Below are 18,969 nucleotides of genomic sequence, written 5' to 3'. Positions count from 1 at the left end.
TCGTCACTGTTTCCCCAAGATGGCGCCTGCTTGTATACGTGAAAGCTACTGTCTTCATAATCTATCTTTTTAATAAACTGTCTGTACACTTACAAAGTTGTCAATGCGTTGGTTTACATTTAGGGACCCTCATTATGCTACCGTGGACGTGTGGTGATATTTGGAGCATTGTTAGTGGTGTAGAAATAGGGATTTCTTTTTACTTTATTCATGCCCGACTGCTAGCATCATAAGCTAATTATAGACATCCCATTAGCATGAAAACATATTGACTCGGTACGTCTTATTAACCCCTAGGTTCATTTCGAATTTGTCCTTTAAATACAGTTACAATACAACACAAATGCACTTAATAGGAGGGATACAAATACTGGGACTTAAAGTGTGATAAATGGATCAGATTCTTGGTTCTAAGAGCATTTTTTTGCCCGAATAGTTCGGCCTCCCGGCTGTTTCCTGCCTGAGAGTGGGTTGGGGGTTTTTGTATGAGGGTTTTTCACCGTGTTGGGCTGGTTTCGCACACTGACTGAAAATCCACACAGAGCTGAACAAAAACCTCCAGTCTGCTTTAAACTCTCTGCCTACAGCCAGGGAACATCCAGAACCAGCCAAAAGACATCCAAACACACTGTGTGTTGCAGGTAATACCTCATCTCCTGCTTATTTCTTCCTAAAAACACTCCTATCTGCTCTTCTTTACTCAACCTATGCCTCTGCTCGGCTGCTGACATGTTCAGCATTCTCACATTTAACACGTACAAACACAACTGTACTGCTCTGTAACTGTGTGTGTTTGTGTGTCTGGGTTTTGCAGCTCCGCGTGTGTCGATGGAAGTTTGATTTTTAACATTTTGGATGTTGTCCGAGGCTGATTGACAGCTCTGGGGTTTTTGTACGAGGCTGTATCACTGTGATGGATTAGTGTTCGGGATGCCGATCAGTCTCAAAGTCACTCCAAATGGTAAGAAAACTCTCTTTTCTACTTGTTAACGTTGAGGATTAAATACATTAACAGGCTGGGTTTACTTCTGGATTTGAGTTTTTATGTTTTAAAGCAGGGGGGGGGGGAAACTCAGCTTCAGTAAGCGCAACATATCCAGCGGCCAGATGTGTAGAGTTTATTAACATGCTTTTATTGTGAAAAGTCAAATATCTCTGACTGGATTACTGCTTTCTCCGACACTTTCGTCTCTTTTTTTCCGTCTTTTGTCGCATTTCTGTCGACTTAAAGCCCTTCAAAAGTCAGCCAAACGTTCCGTAGTCATGATAGACTTCAGCAAAAACAAAAGACAAAGATTACATCTTTAACAGCTGTTGACTCGCAGTCCGAATATTAAAACTCTGCTTCTTCTGGGGGGATTTAGGAGTCTCAAAGTCAGAAAATCGGCCAAAAATTGGGGCTAGAAATGGCTGAGAAAGAGCGAGAAAAACGTCAAAAAAATGCAGCAACAATGTCTAAAAAAAGCGACAAAAACGTAGAAGCTAGAAGTTTAAAGTCAGGTTTAATTGTAAGTGAAGTGGCAGCGTGATGTGGAAGTTACGTCAACGTTAAATCAAATCTTACAGCTGGTTTGTTGTAGCAGAAATTCAGCTGAAATAGTTTTCTATAAAAACAAAAGAACTAAAAACTATTTCAGTTCAAACCCATGAAAGAGAAAACAGAAAGTCTAAAACTAACATGTAGAAAAAGCTACAGAAACGCAGGAAGAAAAGATTAAAAACCTGCCAGGGGCCTCGAGTTGGACAGATGTTATACAACATTATAAATCATTAAAACCTTAATATCCACATTTATTACAAGGGTGTAACGATGCATCGTTAACGGGTTAGAAATGGCGACAAAAACGTCAAAAAAAGCAGCGACAATGTCTAAAAAATAGCAACAAAAACGTAGAACTAGAAGTTTAAAGTCAGGTTTAATTGTAAGTGAAGTGGCAGGTGATGTGGAAGTTATGTTGTAAAGTAAGACGTACGTCAACGTTGAAGTTTTAGGGATGTAACAAAGAAAATAGATAAAAGATTGGAAAAAATGGGCAAAAATGTCAGAAAAAAGCTTTAAAAATGTCAAAAAATCGACAAAGACATCATAAAAAGTGATAGAGAACATCGAGAAAAGCGACAAAAACTTCGAAAAAAGTACCAAAAACTCAAAGAAGAAAAAACTAAACGTGTCTTACGGTTTTAATTTTACATTTTGACGTGAAGTTGTGGGACGACAAGACGACGGTGAATCTCTAAAGACCTGGGATGAAATCACAGACACAAAATGTAGAGTTTACAAGAAATTAAAGATGTATATTGACACAGGACGTCCTGGGAAAGTCTGAGAATATCTGAAATAATGTTTTCGGTCAATTCAAAGTCTGAAATAATCCAGAACGCTGCACCATTTGACTGTAGGTCCTCAGCTTAGCTTCTGCTACAGTATATATGTAAATAATAATGATAACACACTTTGGAAACAGTTCATTTGTTTGGATTGTTGATTTTGAAGAAGGCTGAAAATGTCATTTTAATCAAATCTTACAGTTAACCCTCCTGTTGTTTTCAAAAAGTCCGAAATTTGGGGTTTATTTCAACTAAATGGTCAAATAAATAGCCTAAATAACGCGGATACAACACTCTTTAGAAGTAAAATAAATGATCAGCTCACTACTTTCATTACTTTTGTAGCATTTGAAAAAAATAAATGAAATAGTATTGAAAAAAAGTGACACAAATGTTGGGGAAAAAACTATTAAAAGTGCAAAAATAATCAACAAAAACATCGAGAAAGGTGACAAAAAAATAGGAAAAAAAAGTGACAAAAAAAACTTCGGGAAAAGCCACAAAAGTGTCAAAAAAGACGACGAATAGTTTTCATTTTTGACCCAGAAAACCAAGACGTTGATTTGTTGTAGCTGAAATAGTTTTCTATAAAAACAAAAAGAACTTCAAACTATTTCAGTTCAAACCCATGAAAGAGAAAACAGAAAGTCTAAAACTAACATTTATTGGAGCCGCAGTCCTGAAATCATGTTTTTTTAGCAGTTTTAAGTAGGTTTTTTTCTTCAAACGCTGAAAAAAGTGACCAAAACAAATGGAAAAAGTGACAAAAAAACCATCAATAACATCGCCAAAAGTGACATAAACTTGTTAAAAAAAGTGAGGAAAAAAATATCGGGAAAAAGTGACAAAAAACTTGTTAAAAAATGGACAAAAACATAATAAAAAAAACGCCAAAAAAATTGGAAAAAACGGACAAAAAAACCATCAATAACATCGCCAAAGGTGACAAAAACTTGTTTAAAAAAAGTGAAAAAAACAATTAAAAAAACGCCCAAAAAGTGACAAAAAAATGAAATAAAAGCGACAAAAACGTGGAGAAAAGTGTAGAAAAAGAACAACAAAATGTAGAAATGTCGACCCAGAAAAACCCAAAGTGACAAATGTTGGAAAAAGTTACAAAAACACAGAAAAACATTATTTTTATTTTTCTTCAAACGCTGAAAAAAGTGACCAAAAAAAACATCAAAAACATCTAAAACATCGCCAAAGGTGACATAAACTTGTTAAAAAAAGTGAGGAAAAAAATATCGGGAAAAAGTGACAAAAAACTTGTTAAAAAATGGACAAAAACATAATAAAAAAAACGCCAAAAAAATTGGAAAAAACGTGACAAAAAAACCATCAATAACATCGCCAAAGGTGACAAATACTTGTTTAAAAAAAGTGAAAAAAACAATTAAAAAAACGCCCAAAAAGTGACAAAAAAATGAAATAAAAGCGACAAAAACGTGGAGAAAAGTGTAGAAAAAGAACAACAAAATGTAGAAATGTCGACCCAGAAAAACCCAAAGTGACAAATGTTGGAAAAAGCTACAAAAACACAGAAAAACATCGACAATTGTTATTTTATTTTTCTTCAAACGCTGAAAAAAGTGACCAAAAGAAACATAAAAAACATCTAAAAAATCGCCAAAGGTGACAAAAACATCGGGAAAAAGTGACAAAAAACTTGTTAAAAAATGGACAAAAACTTAATTAAAAAATGCCAAAAAAGTGACATAAAAATGGGAATAAAAGCGACAAAAATGTGGAGAAAAGTGTAGAAAAAGAACAACAAAATGTAGAAATGTCGACCCAGAAAAACCCAAAGTTGCAGGTCGACGGGAAGACGACAGGAGGGCTAAATATATAGTTATATAATATACAATCTGTCAGGTCTTACATGATGTTTAAACAGCCTGAACAAAGTATAACTCACACAGTTTATGATTATAATAATGAGACGCAACTTAACGTGTTTGAATGAAAACGGAGAACAACTTAAAAAGGATCCCAGATACAGAGTTAAACGGCTCTTAACCCTAAAACATCAAATATTGTGTGAATGATTTATGGAATCTGTCAGAAAGTACTCAGACGTGTTGTCTTTGGAGAAGTTATCTATTAGAAGATACTATTCAGAACTATTCAGATTATTATTCTCAGTGTCTGACAACATTATGAAAGGATCTCTACAGATATAGACCTTTAAAACCTCTTTGAGACCTTTCTGTTTAACCTGAAACAGCTCTGAAGTCGTTAGTGCTAAACCCACCAGACTCCATGTAAATAATCAGTACTTTTAGCGTGTATAGAGCCAGCATATCTCCACCAGACTCCATGTAAATAATCAGGACTTTTAGCGTGTATAGAGCCAGCATGTTTCCACATGTAAATCGGTAAACTATGTGTTTATTTCAACCAAAACTAGAGTTGTGATGGTTGGTAAAGAGGAAAGACGACCCAAAATGGCTTTTGATAGTTTTATTTAGTTTCTGTCCACTTTGAATGAAGTGTGTTTTACGATGCTAAAAGTCCTGATTATTTACATGGAGTCTGGTGGAAATATGCTGGCTCTATACACGCTAAAAGTCCTGATTATTTACATGGAGTCTGGTGGAGATATGCTGGCTCTATACACGCTAAAAGTCCTGATTATTTACATGGAGTCTGGTGGAAATATGCTGGCTCTATACACGCTAAAAGTCCTGATTATTTACATGGAGTCTGGTGGAGATATACTGGCTCTATACACGCTAAAAGTCCTGATTATTTACATGGAGTCTGGTGGAGATATGCTGGCTCTATACACGCTAAAAGTCCTGATTATTTACATGGAGTCTGGTGGAGATATGCTGGCTCTATACACGCTAAAAGTCCTGATTATTTACATGGAGTCTGGTGGAGATATGCTGGCTCTATACACGCTAAAAGTCCTGATTATTTACATGGAGTCTGGTGGGTTTGGTGATGGTGATTTTGGGGCTGTTTCATGTTAAACTAAAAGGATCTTCCTCTTTAACTAAAAGGTCTATCTCTGTAGGGATCCTTTCATAATGTTGTCAGACACTTAGAATAATAATCTGAATCTGTCAGCGGCAGAAACGAGCACTTTAGTGAAGGTAAATACAAGCTGGACAATTGTCCTGTTAACTTACATTGTAGCTTGTTTCTCCACTGAAAGGTAAAACTAACGTAGTGAACAAATAGTATATTTTTAAAATTAATTTTGAGTCACCACGATTTACTTTTACACAGTTATAAAAATATGGATGAAGATCATCCTGTTTCACACACACACATACACACACACACACACACACACACACACACACACACACACACACACACACACACACACACACACACACACACACACACACAGAGACAGACACACACACACACACACACACACACACACACACACACACACACACACACACACACACACACACACACACAGAGACAGACACACACAGAGACAGACACACACACACACGACACACACACACACACACACACACACACACACACACACACACAGACAGACACACACACACACACACACACACACACACACACACACACACACACACGAGACAGACACACACACACACACACACACACACACACACACACAGACTGACAGACAGACACACACACACACACACACACACACACACACACACACACACACACACACACACAGACACACACACACACACACACACACACACACACGACAGCACGACGACACACACACACACACACACACAGACACACAGACAGACACACACACACACACACACACACACACACACAGAGACAGACACACACACACACACACACACACAGACTGACAGACAGACACACACACACACACACACACACACACTACACACACACACACACACACACACACACACACACACACACACACACACACACACACACACACGACACACACACACACACACACACACACACACACACACACACACACACACACACACAGACTGACAGACAGACAGACAGACAAACACACACACACACACACACTGACAGACAGACAGACTGACACTCACTCACACACACACACACACACACACACACACACACACACACACACACACACACACACACACACACACACACACACACAGACTGACAGACAGACAGACAGACACACACACACACACACACACACACACACACACACACACACACACACACACACACACACACACACACACACACACACACACACACACATATACTGCAGACCCTAACCCCCTGTTGTGTGTTCCCGTGCAGGTCCCCGCTTGGATCCGAACCTGTTCATCCTGAATCCTCTGCAGCCCGACGGCAACGACAGGACGTCCCCGGACTCGCTGGGTCCGGAGGTCTGTCTGGCGACTGATTTCCATCTGAAGGACGGCGATATGGTTCTGAACCAGAAGGACGGTCCGGTCACTATAAACCCCAGCGGCGCCCCTCTGTCCCAGACACAAAACCGAAACTACGTCTTCGCCGGATTCACCAACCGAAGCATCTACTCCTGCGAGATGCACGGCACGTTGGAGAACAACGACAACCGTAAGAAGACTCCAAATCTAAAATAATAATTAGATTATTAACCCTTTAAAGTCCAGGTTTCTGTGCGTTCATTTCTGTCTCTTTTCTGCCGCGTTCTAACTGTCCACATGCATGATATCTTTGTTTCAGCACAAACTCAGCTGTATGTATGTCTGACATTTCAATCTGTCAGTTAAACACAGTTTAAAGCTGCCAGTAACACAAGAGACAACACACACGACAAAAGCATTCATAAATTAGGAAAAGTAGTTTTCGGATTCAGATTATTACTCTAAGTGTCTGACAACATTATGAAAGGATCCCTACAGAGATAGACCTTTAAAACCTCTTTGAGACCTTTCTGTTTAACCAGAAACAGCTCTGAAGTCAGTAGCGCTAAGCCCACCAGACTCCATTTAAAAAAACAGTACTTTTAGCGTGTAAAGAGCCAACATATTTTCACATATAAATCAGTAAACTATGTGTGTATTTCAACCAAAACTAGAGATGTGATGGTTGGAAAAGTGGAAAGACGACCCAAAACGGCTTTTCGTAGTTTTATTTAGTTTCTGTGGACTGTGAATGAAGTGTGTTTTACGATGCTAAAATAACTGATTATTTACATGGAATCTGGTGGGTTTAGCGAGCACAATTTTGCCAATGTTTTTATGTTTAAAAAAAGGATCTTACTCTTTAACAGAGAGGTCGACCTCCTTAGAAATCCTTTCCATAATGTTGTCAGACACTTAGAATAATAATCTGAGTCTGTCAGCTGCAAAACGAGCTGCACAGTTGTCCTATTAGCTTACAGTGTAGCTTGTTTCTCCATCTCGCTTAATACTGGACCAATGTCAAAGACTGTTGTTCCATCAGTCACTTAGACACAAACACACAGGAAACATAGAGGTTGAAAAAAAGGTAGTTACCCTTTACATTTGACAGTGTTTGACACCTTTTTTCAGATGATGTTTTAAAGTATTCATGACTCTGTCTCTGATGTGTTTTCTGTTTCTACCAACCAGTCGACATGTGTGCTAACTTCCATCCAGGTGAGTTCCCAAACGCCTGAGCAAAAGTCACAGATTCAGAGTGAAATGTGTTCAAACTTCCAGACTCAACATGTTGTTTTTCTCTCTGAACAGAGAAAGCCAGGCTGAACTTCTACCTGTTGATGATGAACGGAGTGAGAGTGGTGTTCACCAAAACTCTGGCCTTTAACACCATCCTTACCATCAGAGCCCTGCTCTTCTGACACCAGCGACCGTCATGTTGGATATACAACCGTTAAGGTCCTTGCACACTGAGTCTGAAATTTTCGTTTTGTGTTCTTTTGTTTCTGCCATCCTAAAAATTCTTCACGCACAGAAACCTTGCACACTGAGTTCGATGCATATTGATTTGACTAGGTTGTGTCTTCTTGCGTTGCCAGGTTGTGTCTTCTTGCGTTGCCAGGTTGTGTCTTCTTGCGTAGCCAGGGTGTGTTTTCTTGCGTAGCCAGGTTGTGTCTTCTTGCGTTGCCAGGTTGTGTCTTCTTGCATAGCCAGGTTGTGTCTTCTTGCGTTGCCAGGATGTGTCTTCTTGCGTAGCCAGGTTGTGTCTTCTTGCATAGCCAGGTTGTGTCTTCTTGCATAGTCAGGATGTGTCTTCTTGCATTTTGCCAGAAGGAGTTGCACTGCCCTCGCTCTCTCTCTCCATCATTAAACCGTCTCCTTTTTCTTATATATATATATATATATATATATATATATATATATATATATATATATTTATATTCCCCTCTTCCATTCTCCTCCTCATCATCATGCTCCTCCTGGATACTCCCATCTGACCTGTCACCTGTAGACTTTCTGAGTTATAACATGATACGTTGCACTCTCCAAGCATCTTTCTGTGTTGCATTTCTGGATTGGCTTATACCTACACCTTGTCATCATCATACATCTCAAAATGTTTGCTACAGATGCGAAAAAACGCAGATCACCCTTTTTACGGCAGATGAGACTTTCGGATACAATGCGTAAACGTGATTGACATGTGAGGTCGTATTTATTTTTTATGGTCCGAAAATTTCGGACACAGTTTGCAAGGACCTTTATGGTTTCTCACTGTTGTCATCAGTGATCAACAGGCCCAAACGGATTAGTTTTCTACAGTTGTCAGCGGTACAATCCAAAATGAAGATCTGCAGAATTTAGTGGACTGTTATTCTGCTTGGGGTGAAGATGTGTTACCTTTTATTTCGTTGAAAATATGCATCTGGCCTTAGTCATGATTCATCCAAAAAAAACTGTATTTCTGCACATTTTGATAGACTTGTTTGAGATTTGTTTTCACTGTTTGTATGTCTTTTATAAGTTGTTTGATGATTTTCACACTCGTATTTGTTTTAGAAATTGGGTTAGGTTGTAAGTGGGTTTAGGGTGCTTTTCTCCAGCATTTGAGCATTTTCTCTTGTTTTGTCCTGTAATAACAATATTTGTGTTAATGTATCTTGAATGTTTCTGTACATTGTGTCACCTGATTGATTGACTTCAGCATGATGCAGCTAATTTTGTGCTTTTATGCCTAGTTTCCAGCTTGAAATTTGCCTGTTTATTCCTAATAAAAGCTTTAATTCTGGATGGTTTCTGCACAATCTTTTCTTCTTTTCTGTTTGTGAGCAGGATGACAAACCAGCAAGTTTCTGTGGAGTCTTGTTCGGTTGTAAACATCTGGTTTGTTGAATGATTCAGATATTTCCTGTCTGTCGACACAGATTTGAGAGCAGCTTTTCATACAGTAGATGATAGCGTCTTTATAAACACACTTCAGCAGTGGGTTAGCCTCGATAACACATGGAGTACCTCTGGGATCAATTCGTGGACCATTCTTACTTTCTTTATAGACCCCTTTTTAGTTAGCAAATGTTGTGATGTTTTTTGGGGGCGGAGCTTAGGTAGAGGCATAACGATTTCCTTGACCGCTTCAGTAACGCTACATAGCGAGATTTGTTGATAGCAAGTTCACGACTTTATCACGACTTTAGCAAGTTTATCTGAATACGTAAGCCGGGACCGCGATTGTTGTTAACTTTAACGGATGGAAACAGATCTGCCGACCAACAGGCTTACTCAATAGACAAACGATGTGACAGGATTACCTCCAGTTCACATCTACCTGAGACGTCTTTCTCGCCTTTCTGAAGTTTTTGTTGCCTTTCTCAAGGTTTTTTTTGACAATTTTGGGGTTTTTGTTGCTTTTCTCAATCCATGCAGACATGTCCCGGGACCTCCCTAGATAGTTGGAGAGCTCAACCAATCGAACCAATAATGTTGAACCCGAAGTTACCCCCTTGGTTCATAGTTCATACTAAAGAAAAACTGACAGCGTATAAATTGCCTGATATGAAAAGTGCGCGATCGTTTCTGTCCAGTCCGCTCATTTTATTTCGTTTAATAGCTATCATAGTAGTTTTTGTCTTGCAGTGGCAGCAGGTATGCGATAAAACATTGACTTGACATTTTAAGCTCCTTATGTAGGCGACTCTGTGCTGGTTTGTATCGGCCCTCTCCAGTTTTCCTGTTGTTTTGCCTGCAGCTAACATTGTGACGTAATTGTGACGCTGGAACTAAAAGGGCCTTTATATGCTTCACCTTGTGACGTTAAGGGCTCCTGCACGCTGTCTGTTGGGCCCTATCTTGCACCCAGCTCAGTGCAAAGCCCGATACAAGTATCTTTGCTAGTTTAAGACCGATGCAGTTGTCAATTTCCCATCCAGCGCCTACGTCGTTTAAATAGCAAATGCACCTGCGTCCATCTGTGCGCCCATGGGCGTGCTGGTCTTACAGGGAGGTGTGTTCAGGTGCATTCTGGGCGTGCTGGTCTTACAGGGAGGTGTGTTCAGCTGCATTCTGGGCGTGCTGGTCTTACAGGGAGGTGTGTTCAGGTGCATTCTGGGCGTGCTGGTCTTACAGGGAGGTGTGTTCAGGTGCATTCTGGGCGTGCTGGTCTTACAGGGAGGTGTGTTCAGGTGCATTCTGGGCGTATTGCTATCTTGAGGCAGTGGGAAGTGATGGCACCATTGACCAACAAAAACCTGGTCTAAAGTCAATAACGCAGCATTTCATTGTTATTTTAACAGAGCATTAGTAAAATGCTCCTAGGCTCATGCACAGCACGTGCACACTATGCTTGTTACACACACAGGGACGCACAGCAGCACACACACATGCAGAAGATTACAACTACAAATATTATGGTGCAAATCCTCATCTTAACAGCAATGCTCCAAGGTCCAAACGCGCCTGGCTTTTAAAGGGAATGGGAGATGATCTCTGATTAGTTTATTGCATGTTACGCCCAAAACACACCTCTGATTAATGAAGACACTAAGTACAACCCTTTAGAACCATGCGCCTGGCGCACGAACACTTTTTTCGCCGTCAAAACTAGCAAAAGTGGATTTGGACACGCCCTAAACACACCTGTACCAGGCGCTTCACGCCGTGAGCTTAGATCGTTAAAATAGGACCCTAAGTCAACATGATGTTGCATCATCATTACGCAGACTCTGCATACTCTCTACGCAGATGACACACTGATTTATCTCCCAGATACCTCGCTGATTTGTTCTGTTAAATGTTTATCTGTCTGTTTACGGACAGATCAACTTTAATTTCCTAATCAGTCCTCTCTGTTTGTGTCTGTCAACCTGTGTGTTTCTGTCTCAGTGTGTCTGTTGGTTTTCAGAGCAGCGGTTTCATCAGTTGAAACCACATTTCAACAGAAACCTGAAACTGCAGATAAAGATCAGACAGGAACTGAGAGCAGCTCGGTTTCATATCAACAGACTGACAGTTTGTTCACTGCTGGAGTTGTAAATGGGACACATTCAATCATTTAATGATAGTTGTTCAACTTGGGTTTCAATCAAACATTAACATAAAACCTGTATATTATCCACGTGAAGTTCAGTTGTTTCAGAGAACAGAAAGGCTCGGCCCTGGTTTGTTTAAGGAATTTTTTTTTTTTTAAATGGGTCTAATGTTTGTGCGTCTCTATATGTGTGTGTGTGTGTGTGTCACACACACACACACACACACACACACACACACACACACACACACACAGAGACACACACACAGACACAGACATACAGACACAGAGACACACAGACTCACACACACACACACACACACACACACCCACACACACACACACACACACACACACACACACACAGACGCAAACACCCACACACACACACATACACACACACACACACACACACACACACACACACACACACACACACACACACACACAAGCACACACACACACACACAAGCACACACAAGCACACACACACACAAACACAGACGCAAACACCCACCCACACACACACACACACACACACACACACACACACACACACACACACACACACACACACACACACACACACACACACACACACACACACACACACAGTTCACAAGTTTAAAGACCACACTAACAACAACAATAACAACAACAACAGACCCTGACCCCCCCCGTACCATGTGGATTGATAAATAAATGTGTCTTTGTGTCTCTTTCAGTGATGGAAGCTGGTTGGAGTTCAGAGAGACGCTGCCATCTGGTGGACCAGAGAGACTTTATCAGTCTGATGCTCTCTGGGACTTTCTGTAAGATTGTTTTCAACACACTCTTAGAAAGGGTAACAAAAACATGAACAAACAAGTAAGACAAAAAAGCCGAAAAAACCCCAACTCAAATTTAAAAAAGCCACTACATTTTAAGGAAAGCTAGAAACGTCTAAAAAAAAAAAGTAAAACAAGGTAAGTTATTTTTTTTTTTAAGCAACAAAAATGTCAAACAAAGGAACAAAACTTTAAAGAAAGCGACACAAATGCCCAAAAATTTAAAGTGTCAAACATCAAATAATTTCTTTTTTAAGTAACAAAAATGTCCCAAAAAAAATGTAAAAGCAATAAGAAAGTCTGATAGTCTGGCTATCAGCAGACCAAGACCATTTTCTACTGCTCAAGAGGCGGGATCAATGGGCATAGTTCAAATGACTCTGTACGCAATTGGATAGTCCTTCAACCAATCAGAGCAACAATCTGGGTGACGTAGCAGCGACAGCGGCATCAACGGGTTGCTGTGCTTTGGGGGTCGCCATGTTGAATGTAAACAAGAAGCTGCTTGGTCGCTTCTCTATCGTCATTGTTTTAAACCCACCAATAGCGCACCAGGTGGATAAGCCAGTTTGTGATTGGTCCCCGCAAAATTGTAACGGAAGCAGGATAGATAATCGTACAGGTTTCCAGCCTAGCTGCAGGGAGAAATCAAACCCCCGGCAGGTCGGGCTGGGTTTACCCAGTCTAGAAGTCTGATTGATTGATGCAGGAGTTGGAGTATATCCTGTCAGACTGAATGTTTTTAGGCCGCAGGTGAAGAAACAGGTCACATCAGTTGTGCTCTTTCCTTCCTGCCGGTTACAGAAACTATAAATGTTTCACTGCTGGAGTTTTAATCTCAGAGAGACGACGAAGACGAGGAGTCCTGAACCAACAGGTACAATCTGTCTCTCTAGTGCAGTGCCGCAAAAAGAAAAGGCTCGGAGAATCATTAAAGATCCAAACCAACCAGCTGGTATCTTCACGGTTCAATAGATTGATTAATAACTCCATTAACTTGTAGTTCTGTTCATGGCTGGTCAGCAGTGGAGGCAAACGCTCCGGCGCCGGCAGTCCAAACGAGTAAACCCAAAAAAAAACACAAAAAAATCGAGACAAATTTCGGTTAAAATAAACAAATACAAAAACAGCGGAAAAAAACTAACCGTGCCAAGCAGCACGTTGCTCTGGTTCTGTGTCACACGACCGTTTTGAACGTTTATTTTTTTAAATCTGTTAATGTTTTAGGCCGAAGCGTCCGAGCGGAGCAGCCTGAAATGGATTATGGGATGCCGAGGAGCGTTTGTTTTGGACGCCTGCTGAAGATCATGGACTCTGCGTGATGCTTCTGGTTTTTGGGATGTGGACTTTACAGGAAGTGGAGCCTGAAACGGACCCTTGGTGAGTTTCTGTCTCTGGCGAGTGGAAACAAAACCAGAGGACAGTTTTTACATTTCTAGTCTTAGCTACACGATCAAAGCTGCTTTCTGAGTGAAGATATAAACACATTAAACAATATTTATAAGTGTAGAGCTGTTTCAAACACCCGTCACAAAGAAATGACGTAAAAAACAAGTCAAAAAAAGTGACAAAAAAACTTTGACACTTTGAACTCTTGTTTTAATTCAGTCTTTCTTGCTATGAGATCAAAGCTGCTTTCTGTGCGAAGATATAAACACAATAACATTCATATTTATAAGAGCTGTTACAAACAAACGTCACAGATAAACAAGAGGATAAATATTTAAGTTGAGACAAAACAAAACAAAAACTACACAGCAGATATTTAAAAGCCTTTTGGCTAAATCTGGCATCTATAACCTGTTTATAATCATCTATAACCTGTTTATAATCATCTATAACCTGTTTATAATCATCTATAACCTGTTCATAATCATCTATAACCCATTTATAATCATCGATAACCCATTTATAATCATCTATAACCTGTTCATAATCATCTATAACCCGTTTATAATCATCTATAACCTGTTTATAATCATCTATAACCCGTTTATAATCATCTATAACCCGTTTTTAATCATCTATAACCTGTTTATAATCATCTATAACCCGTTTATAATCATCTATAACCTGTTTATAATAATCTATAACCCGTTTATAATCATCTATAACCTGTTTATAATCATCTATAACCCGTTTATAATCATCTATAACCTGTTTATAGTCATCTACAACCTGTTTATAATCATCTATAACCCGTTTATAATCATCTATAACCTGTTTATAATCATCTATAACCCGTTTATAATAATCTATAACCTGTTCATAATCATCTATAACCCGTTTATAATCATCTATAACCTGTTCATAATCATCTATAACCTGTTTATAATCATCTATAACCTGTTTATAATAATCTATAACCCGTTTATAATCATCTATAACCTGTTTATAATCATCTATAACCTGTTTATAATCATCTATAACCCGTTTATAATCATCTATAACCGTTTATAATCATGCGTTTTATTCATTTTAACGTTCCTCTTCTTAAAGAACCAGAAAGCGTTGAGAGAGAATCAGAGTGAGAGCAGAAGTTTTTGTCCCAGAGAGAGTTACTGTGTGACCACTCAGGGAGGAAACCGACTTTATTTCGGCAGAGGAACCAAACTTACGGTTGAATCTGGTAAGATTAATCTTTTTATGTTTTAACATTTACAAACACTCAAAAACTTTGAAGAAATTAACAAAAACTACAGAAAAAAGTGACAAAAACTTAAAAGAAAGAAACAAAGACGTCGAAGAAAGTCTCATAGACGTCAAAAATACACCGTTTATTTTAAAAAGCGTTAAAAACATCAAACAAAGCAGCTAAAATATAGAAGAAAGTGACACAAAGTCTGAAAAAAGTCTCGTTTATAAGCGTTTTATAAGCGGTGTTGTGCGTGAGGTTTTGTGTCAGCTGTGAGTCGGTGTGTGAGAGGAACTGGAGAGAAGATGATTTTCGGGAGAGGAACTCAGCTCAGAGTCGACTCCGGTAAGACGGGAACATGTTTCAAACTTTATTTAAACTTTATCTAAAACATCTCTTATCAGGTAACTTGTTTTGAACCAAAGTGACTGAATCTGGAAAGATATTTTCTGGATTTAACACGTAGAAGAAACAAAAAGAATTTAATAAAAAAGTGATAATAAAAGTGACAAAAAAAACACAAAATGGGTTGTTGTTTGGACAACAAAACAAGTGACAAAAAAGACAAATATACGACCAAAAAAAGACAAATATACGACCAAAAAAAGACTAAAAAGTGACCAAAACGTCAAATCCAAACAATCAATATCTAGAGACCAGGGAAACATTTAGTTGAAACATTAACTCAGCTTTGTTTTGTGTCTGAACTTAATCATTCAGTTAAATGTTAAAACGATGTTTTTCTGAATGGAGTTTGGTTCAGAGAGTTTATTTTTTACGATGCTTCATGTTGTGTGACTGGAACTGGAAATCAAAAGATAATCTTTGGAAGAGGAACCAGACTAAACGTTGAACCATGTAAGTAACTGATTTAGATGATATAATACATAAATATAATAATATATATACGTACGTACATTAAGTACATTCAAACATGAAGACACCGCTTAGAAATCCCAAATCATATCAACTGAGAAAGTATTGAAAGCGACAAAAACTTCAAAAAAGGGACAAAAAAGATAAAAAAGACAAATATATGACCAAAAAAAGACTAAAAAGCAACCAAAATGTCAAATCCAAACAATCAATATCTAGAGACCAGGGAAACATTTAGTTGAACCAGACTAAATATTGAACCCTGTGAGTATAAATATATATTTATAAGAAACATTTTTAACAACAAACTTTACAGAGTTCAGTTCGACTGAATATTTATAAAACCAGAGTAGCAGATAAGAAAAGAGAAATAAAAAAATGCTGACAGTGATGGAAATGATTCAAGCGACAAAACCGACAAAAATAATGACAATAAAAGCCAAAGAAACCTACAAAAATGCGCCAATAAAAACGACAAAAAAGCGACAAAAAACGTTTAAAAAGCGACATTTTTCTGCATGTAGTTTGGTTGAGTTTGTCTCTGAGTTTATGTTACGATACTTCATGTTGTGTGACTTCTGGAGGAGGAAATAATAAGATAATCTTTGGAAGAGGAACCAGACTAAACATTGAACCCTGTGAGTAGAAATATATACAAACATTATTTATATGGAACATCTTTAAAAACTAACTTTACTTTTGTTGTTCACACAAAATCAGAATAGAAGATTAAAAAGATAAAAAGCAGAATAATCAGCGTATCAAGCTAAAGATTTGAAATCAGGAAACTTTAGACATTTAAGATTTCAGTCAGACAGAAGTTTTAAAAGTTAAAATGATGTGTTTCTGAATGGAGTTTGGTTCAGAGAGTTTGTGTCAATACAACATGATCTTTGGAAGAGGAACCAGACTAAACATTGAACGGAACGGAAATAAACGACTAAAAAAGTGACGAAAAATAGACAAAAAGTGACAAGAAAGTCCAAAACAAACGGCAAAAAAACATGAATGATTTGTAACTGGAGTTTGGTTGAGTGAGTTTGTGTCACGATGCTTCATGTTGTGTGAATACTGGAAGCAAGATGATCTTTGGAAAAGGAACCAGACTAAATATTGAACCCTGTGAGTAGAATATAAATCATCATAATATGTATTTATATCAGAGCGACATTAACAACAAACTTTACGGAGTTTGACTGAATATTTACAAAATAAGAGTAGCAGATAAAAAAGAGAAGTTAACAACTGCTGACAGTGATGGAAATTATTCAAGCTACAAGCTTTGTTTTGTGTCTGAATGTAATCATTCAGTTACATGTTAAAACAATGTTTTCTTAAATGAAGTTTGGTTGAGTTTGTCTCTGAGTTTGTGTCACGATGCTTCATGTTGTGTGACTTCTGGAGGAAATAATAAGATGATCTTTGGAAGAGGAACCAGACTAAACATTGAACCCTGTGAGTAACTGATTCAGATTATATAATACATAAATATAATAATATATACGGTAGCCAAAGATCTTACATTAAGTACATTCAAACATGAAGACACCGCTTAGAAATCCCAAATCATATCAACTGAGAAAGTATTGTAAGCGACAAAAACTTCAAAAAAAGGGACAAAAAAGCCACAAAAAAGACAAATATACGACCAAAAAAAGACTAAAAAGCAACCAAAATGTCAAATCCAAACAATCAATATCTAGAGACCAGGGAAACATTTAGTTGAACCAGACTAAATATTGAACCCTGTGAGTATAAATATATATTTATAAGAAACATTTTTAACAACAAACTTTACAGAGTTCAGTTCGACTGAATATTTATAAAACCAGAGTAGAAGATAAGAAAAGAGTAATAAAAACATGCTGACAGTGATGGAAATGATTCAAGCGACAAAAACGACAAAAATAACGACAATAAAAGCCATAGAAACCTACAAAAATGTGCCAATAAAAACGACAAAAAGCGACAAAAAACGTTTAAAAAGCGACATTTTTCTGCATGTAGTTTGGTTGAGTTTGTTTCTGAGTTTGTGTTACGATGCTTCATGTTGTGTGACTGCAACTGGAAGTGTGAATAAGATAATCTTTGGAAGAGGAACCAGACTAACTATTGAACCCTGTGAGTAACTGATTTACATCATTAACATTATTTATATGAATCATCTTTAAAAACTAACTTTACATTTTGTTGTGTCACACATAAATCAGAAGTTTTAGATATGATTATAAAAGTATATATAAAGCAGATATACATCAGCGTATCAACTAAAGCATCTTTGAAATCAGGAAACTTTAGACATTTACAGATTTTTTCAGTCAGACTGAAGTTTTAAAAAGTTAAAATGATGTGTTTCTGAATGGAGTTTATAAAGATTCAGAGAGTTTGATGTCAAATACAACATGATCTTTGGAAGAGGAACCAGACTAAACATTGAACGGAACAGGGACAAATAAAATGACTAAAAAAAGTGACGAAAAAAAGTAGACAAAAAAAGTGACAAAGAAAAGTGCCAAAACAAACGGCAACAAAAACATGACTGATTTGTAAATGGAGTTTGGTTGAGCTGAGTTTATGTTATGATGCTTCATGTTGTGTGAATACTGGATATAAGATGATCTTTGGAAAAGGAACCAGACTAGACATTGAACCCTGTGAGTAGAATATAAATCATCATAATATGTATTTATATCAGAGCGACATTAACAACAAACTTTACAGAGTTTGACTGAATATTTACAAAATAAGATTAGCAGATGAAAAAGAGAAGTTAACAACTGCTGACAGTGATGGAAATTATTCAAGCTACAAGCTTTGTTTTGTGTCTGAATGTAATCATTCAGTTACATGTTAAAACAATGTTTTTCTGCATGTAGTTTGGTCGAGGTTGTCTCT

At 37.9% G+C, this 18,969-nt stretch overlaps 1 protein-coding gene and 1 long non-coding RNA gene across 3 annotated transcripts; both read left to right on the top strand.

Annotated features, from left to right (window-relative positions):
* The first annotated feature begins 382 nt into the window (after nt 1-382).
* On the top strand, nt 383-9,501 carry trdc (T-cell receptor delta constant). Its single transcript, XM_078245154.1, has 5 exons — nt 383-641; nt 815-961; nt 6,622-6,903; nt 7,905-7,931; nt 8,025-9,501. Exons 2-5 carry the CDS (start codon nt 931-933, stop codon nt 8,132-8,134), a joined length of 450 nt encoding a protein of 149 aa, XP_078101280.1. The 5' UTR covers nt 383-641; nt 815-930; the 3' UTR covers nt 8,135-9,501.
* Nucleotides 9,502-12,554: 3,053 nt separating this feature from the next.
* On the top strand, nt 12,555-16,219 carry LOC144513963 (uncharacterized). Of its 2 annotated transcripts, none has more exons than XR_013501216.1 (3): nt 12,555-13,440; nt 13,791-13,943; nt 15,063-16,219. It is a non-coding gene; the product is annotated as an uncharacterized LOC144513963 (long non-coding RNA). The 2 variants fall into 2 exon arrangements; XR_013501217.1 differs by having other exon boundaries at nt 12,555-13,518.
* The last annotated feature ends 2,750 nt before the right edge of the window (nt 16,220-18,969 follow it).

This window comes from Sander vitreus, unplaced genomic scaffold, assembly GCF_031162955.1.
Source record: "Sander vitreus isolate 19-12246 unplaced genomic scaffold, sanVit1 ctg393_0, whole genome shotgun sequence".
NCBI lineage: Eukaryota > Metazoa > Chordata > Actinopteri > Perciformes > Percidae > Sander > Sander vitreus.
Note: the sequence above shows the minus strand (reverse complement) of the source record. Positions and strands in the feature narration are given on the sequence as shown.

Bases quoted from the DNA above. Each gene is read 5' to 3' on its own strand.
- trdc (XM_078245154.1), top strand. From the start codon at position 931: ATGCCGATCAGTCTCAAAGTCACTCCAAATG. The intron at 6,904-7,904 runs GTAAGAAGACTC...TCTACCAACCAG, and splicing joins GTTGGAGAACAACGACAACC to TCGACATGTGTGCTAACTTC. The intron at 7,932-8,024 runs GTGAGTTCCCAA...CTCTCTGAACAG, and splicing joins GTGTGCTAACTTCCATCCAG to AGAAAGCCAGGCTGAACTTC.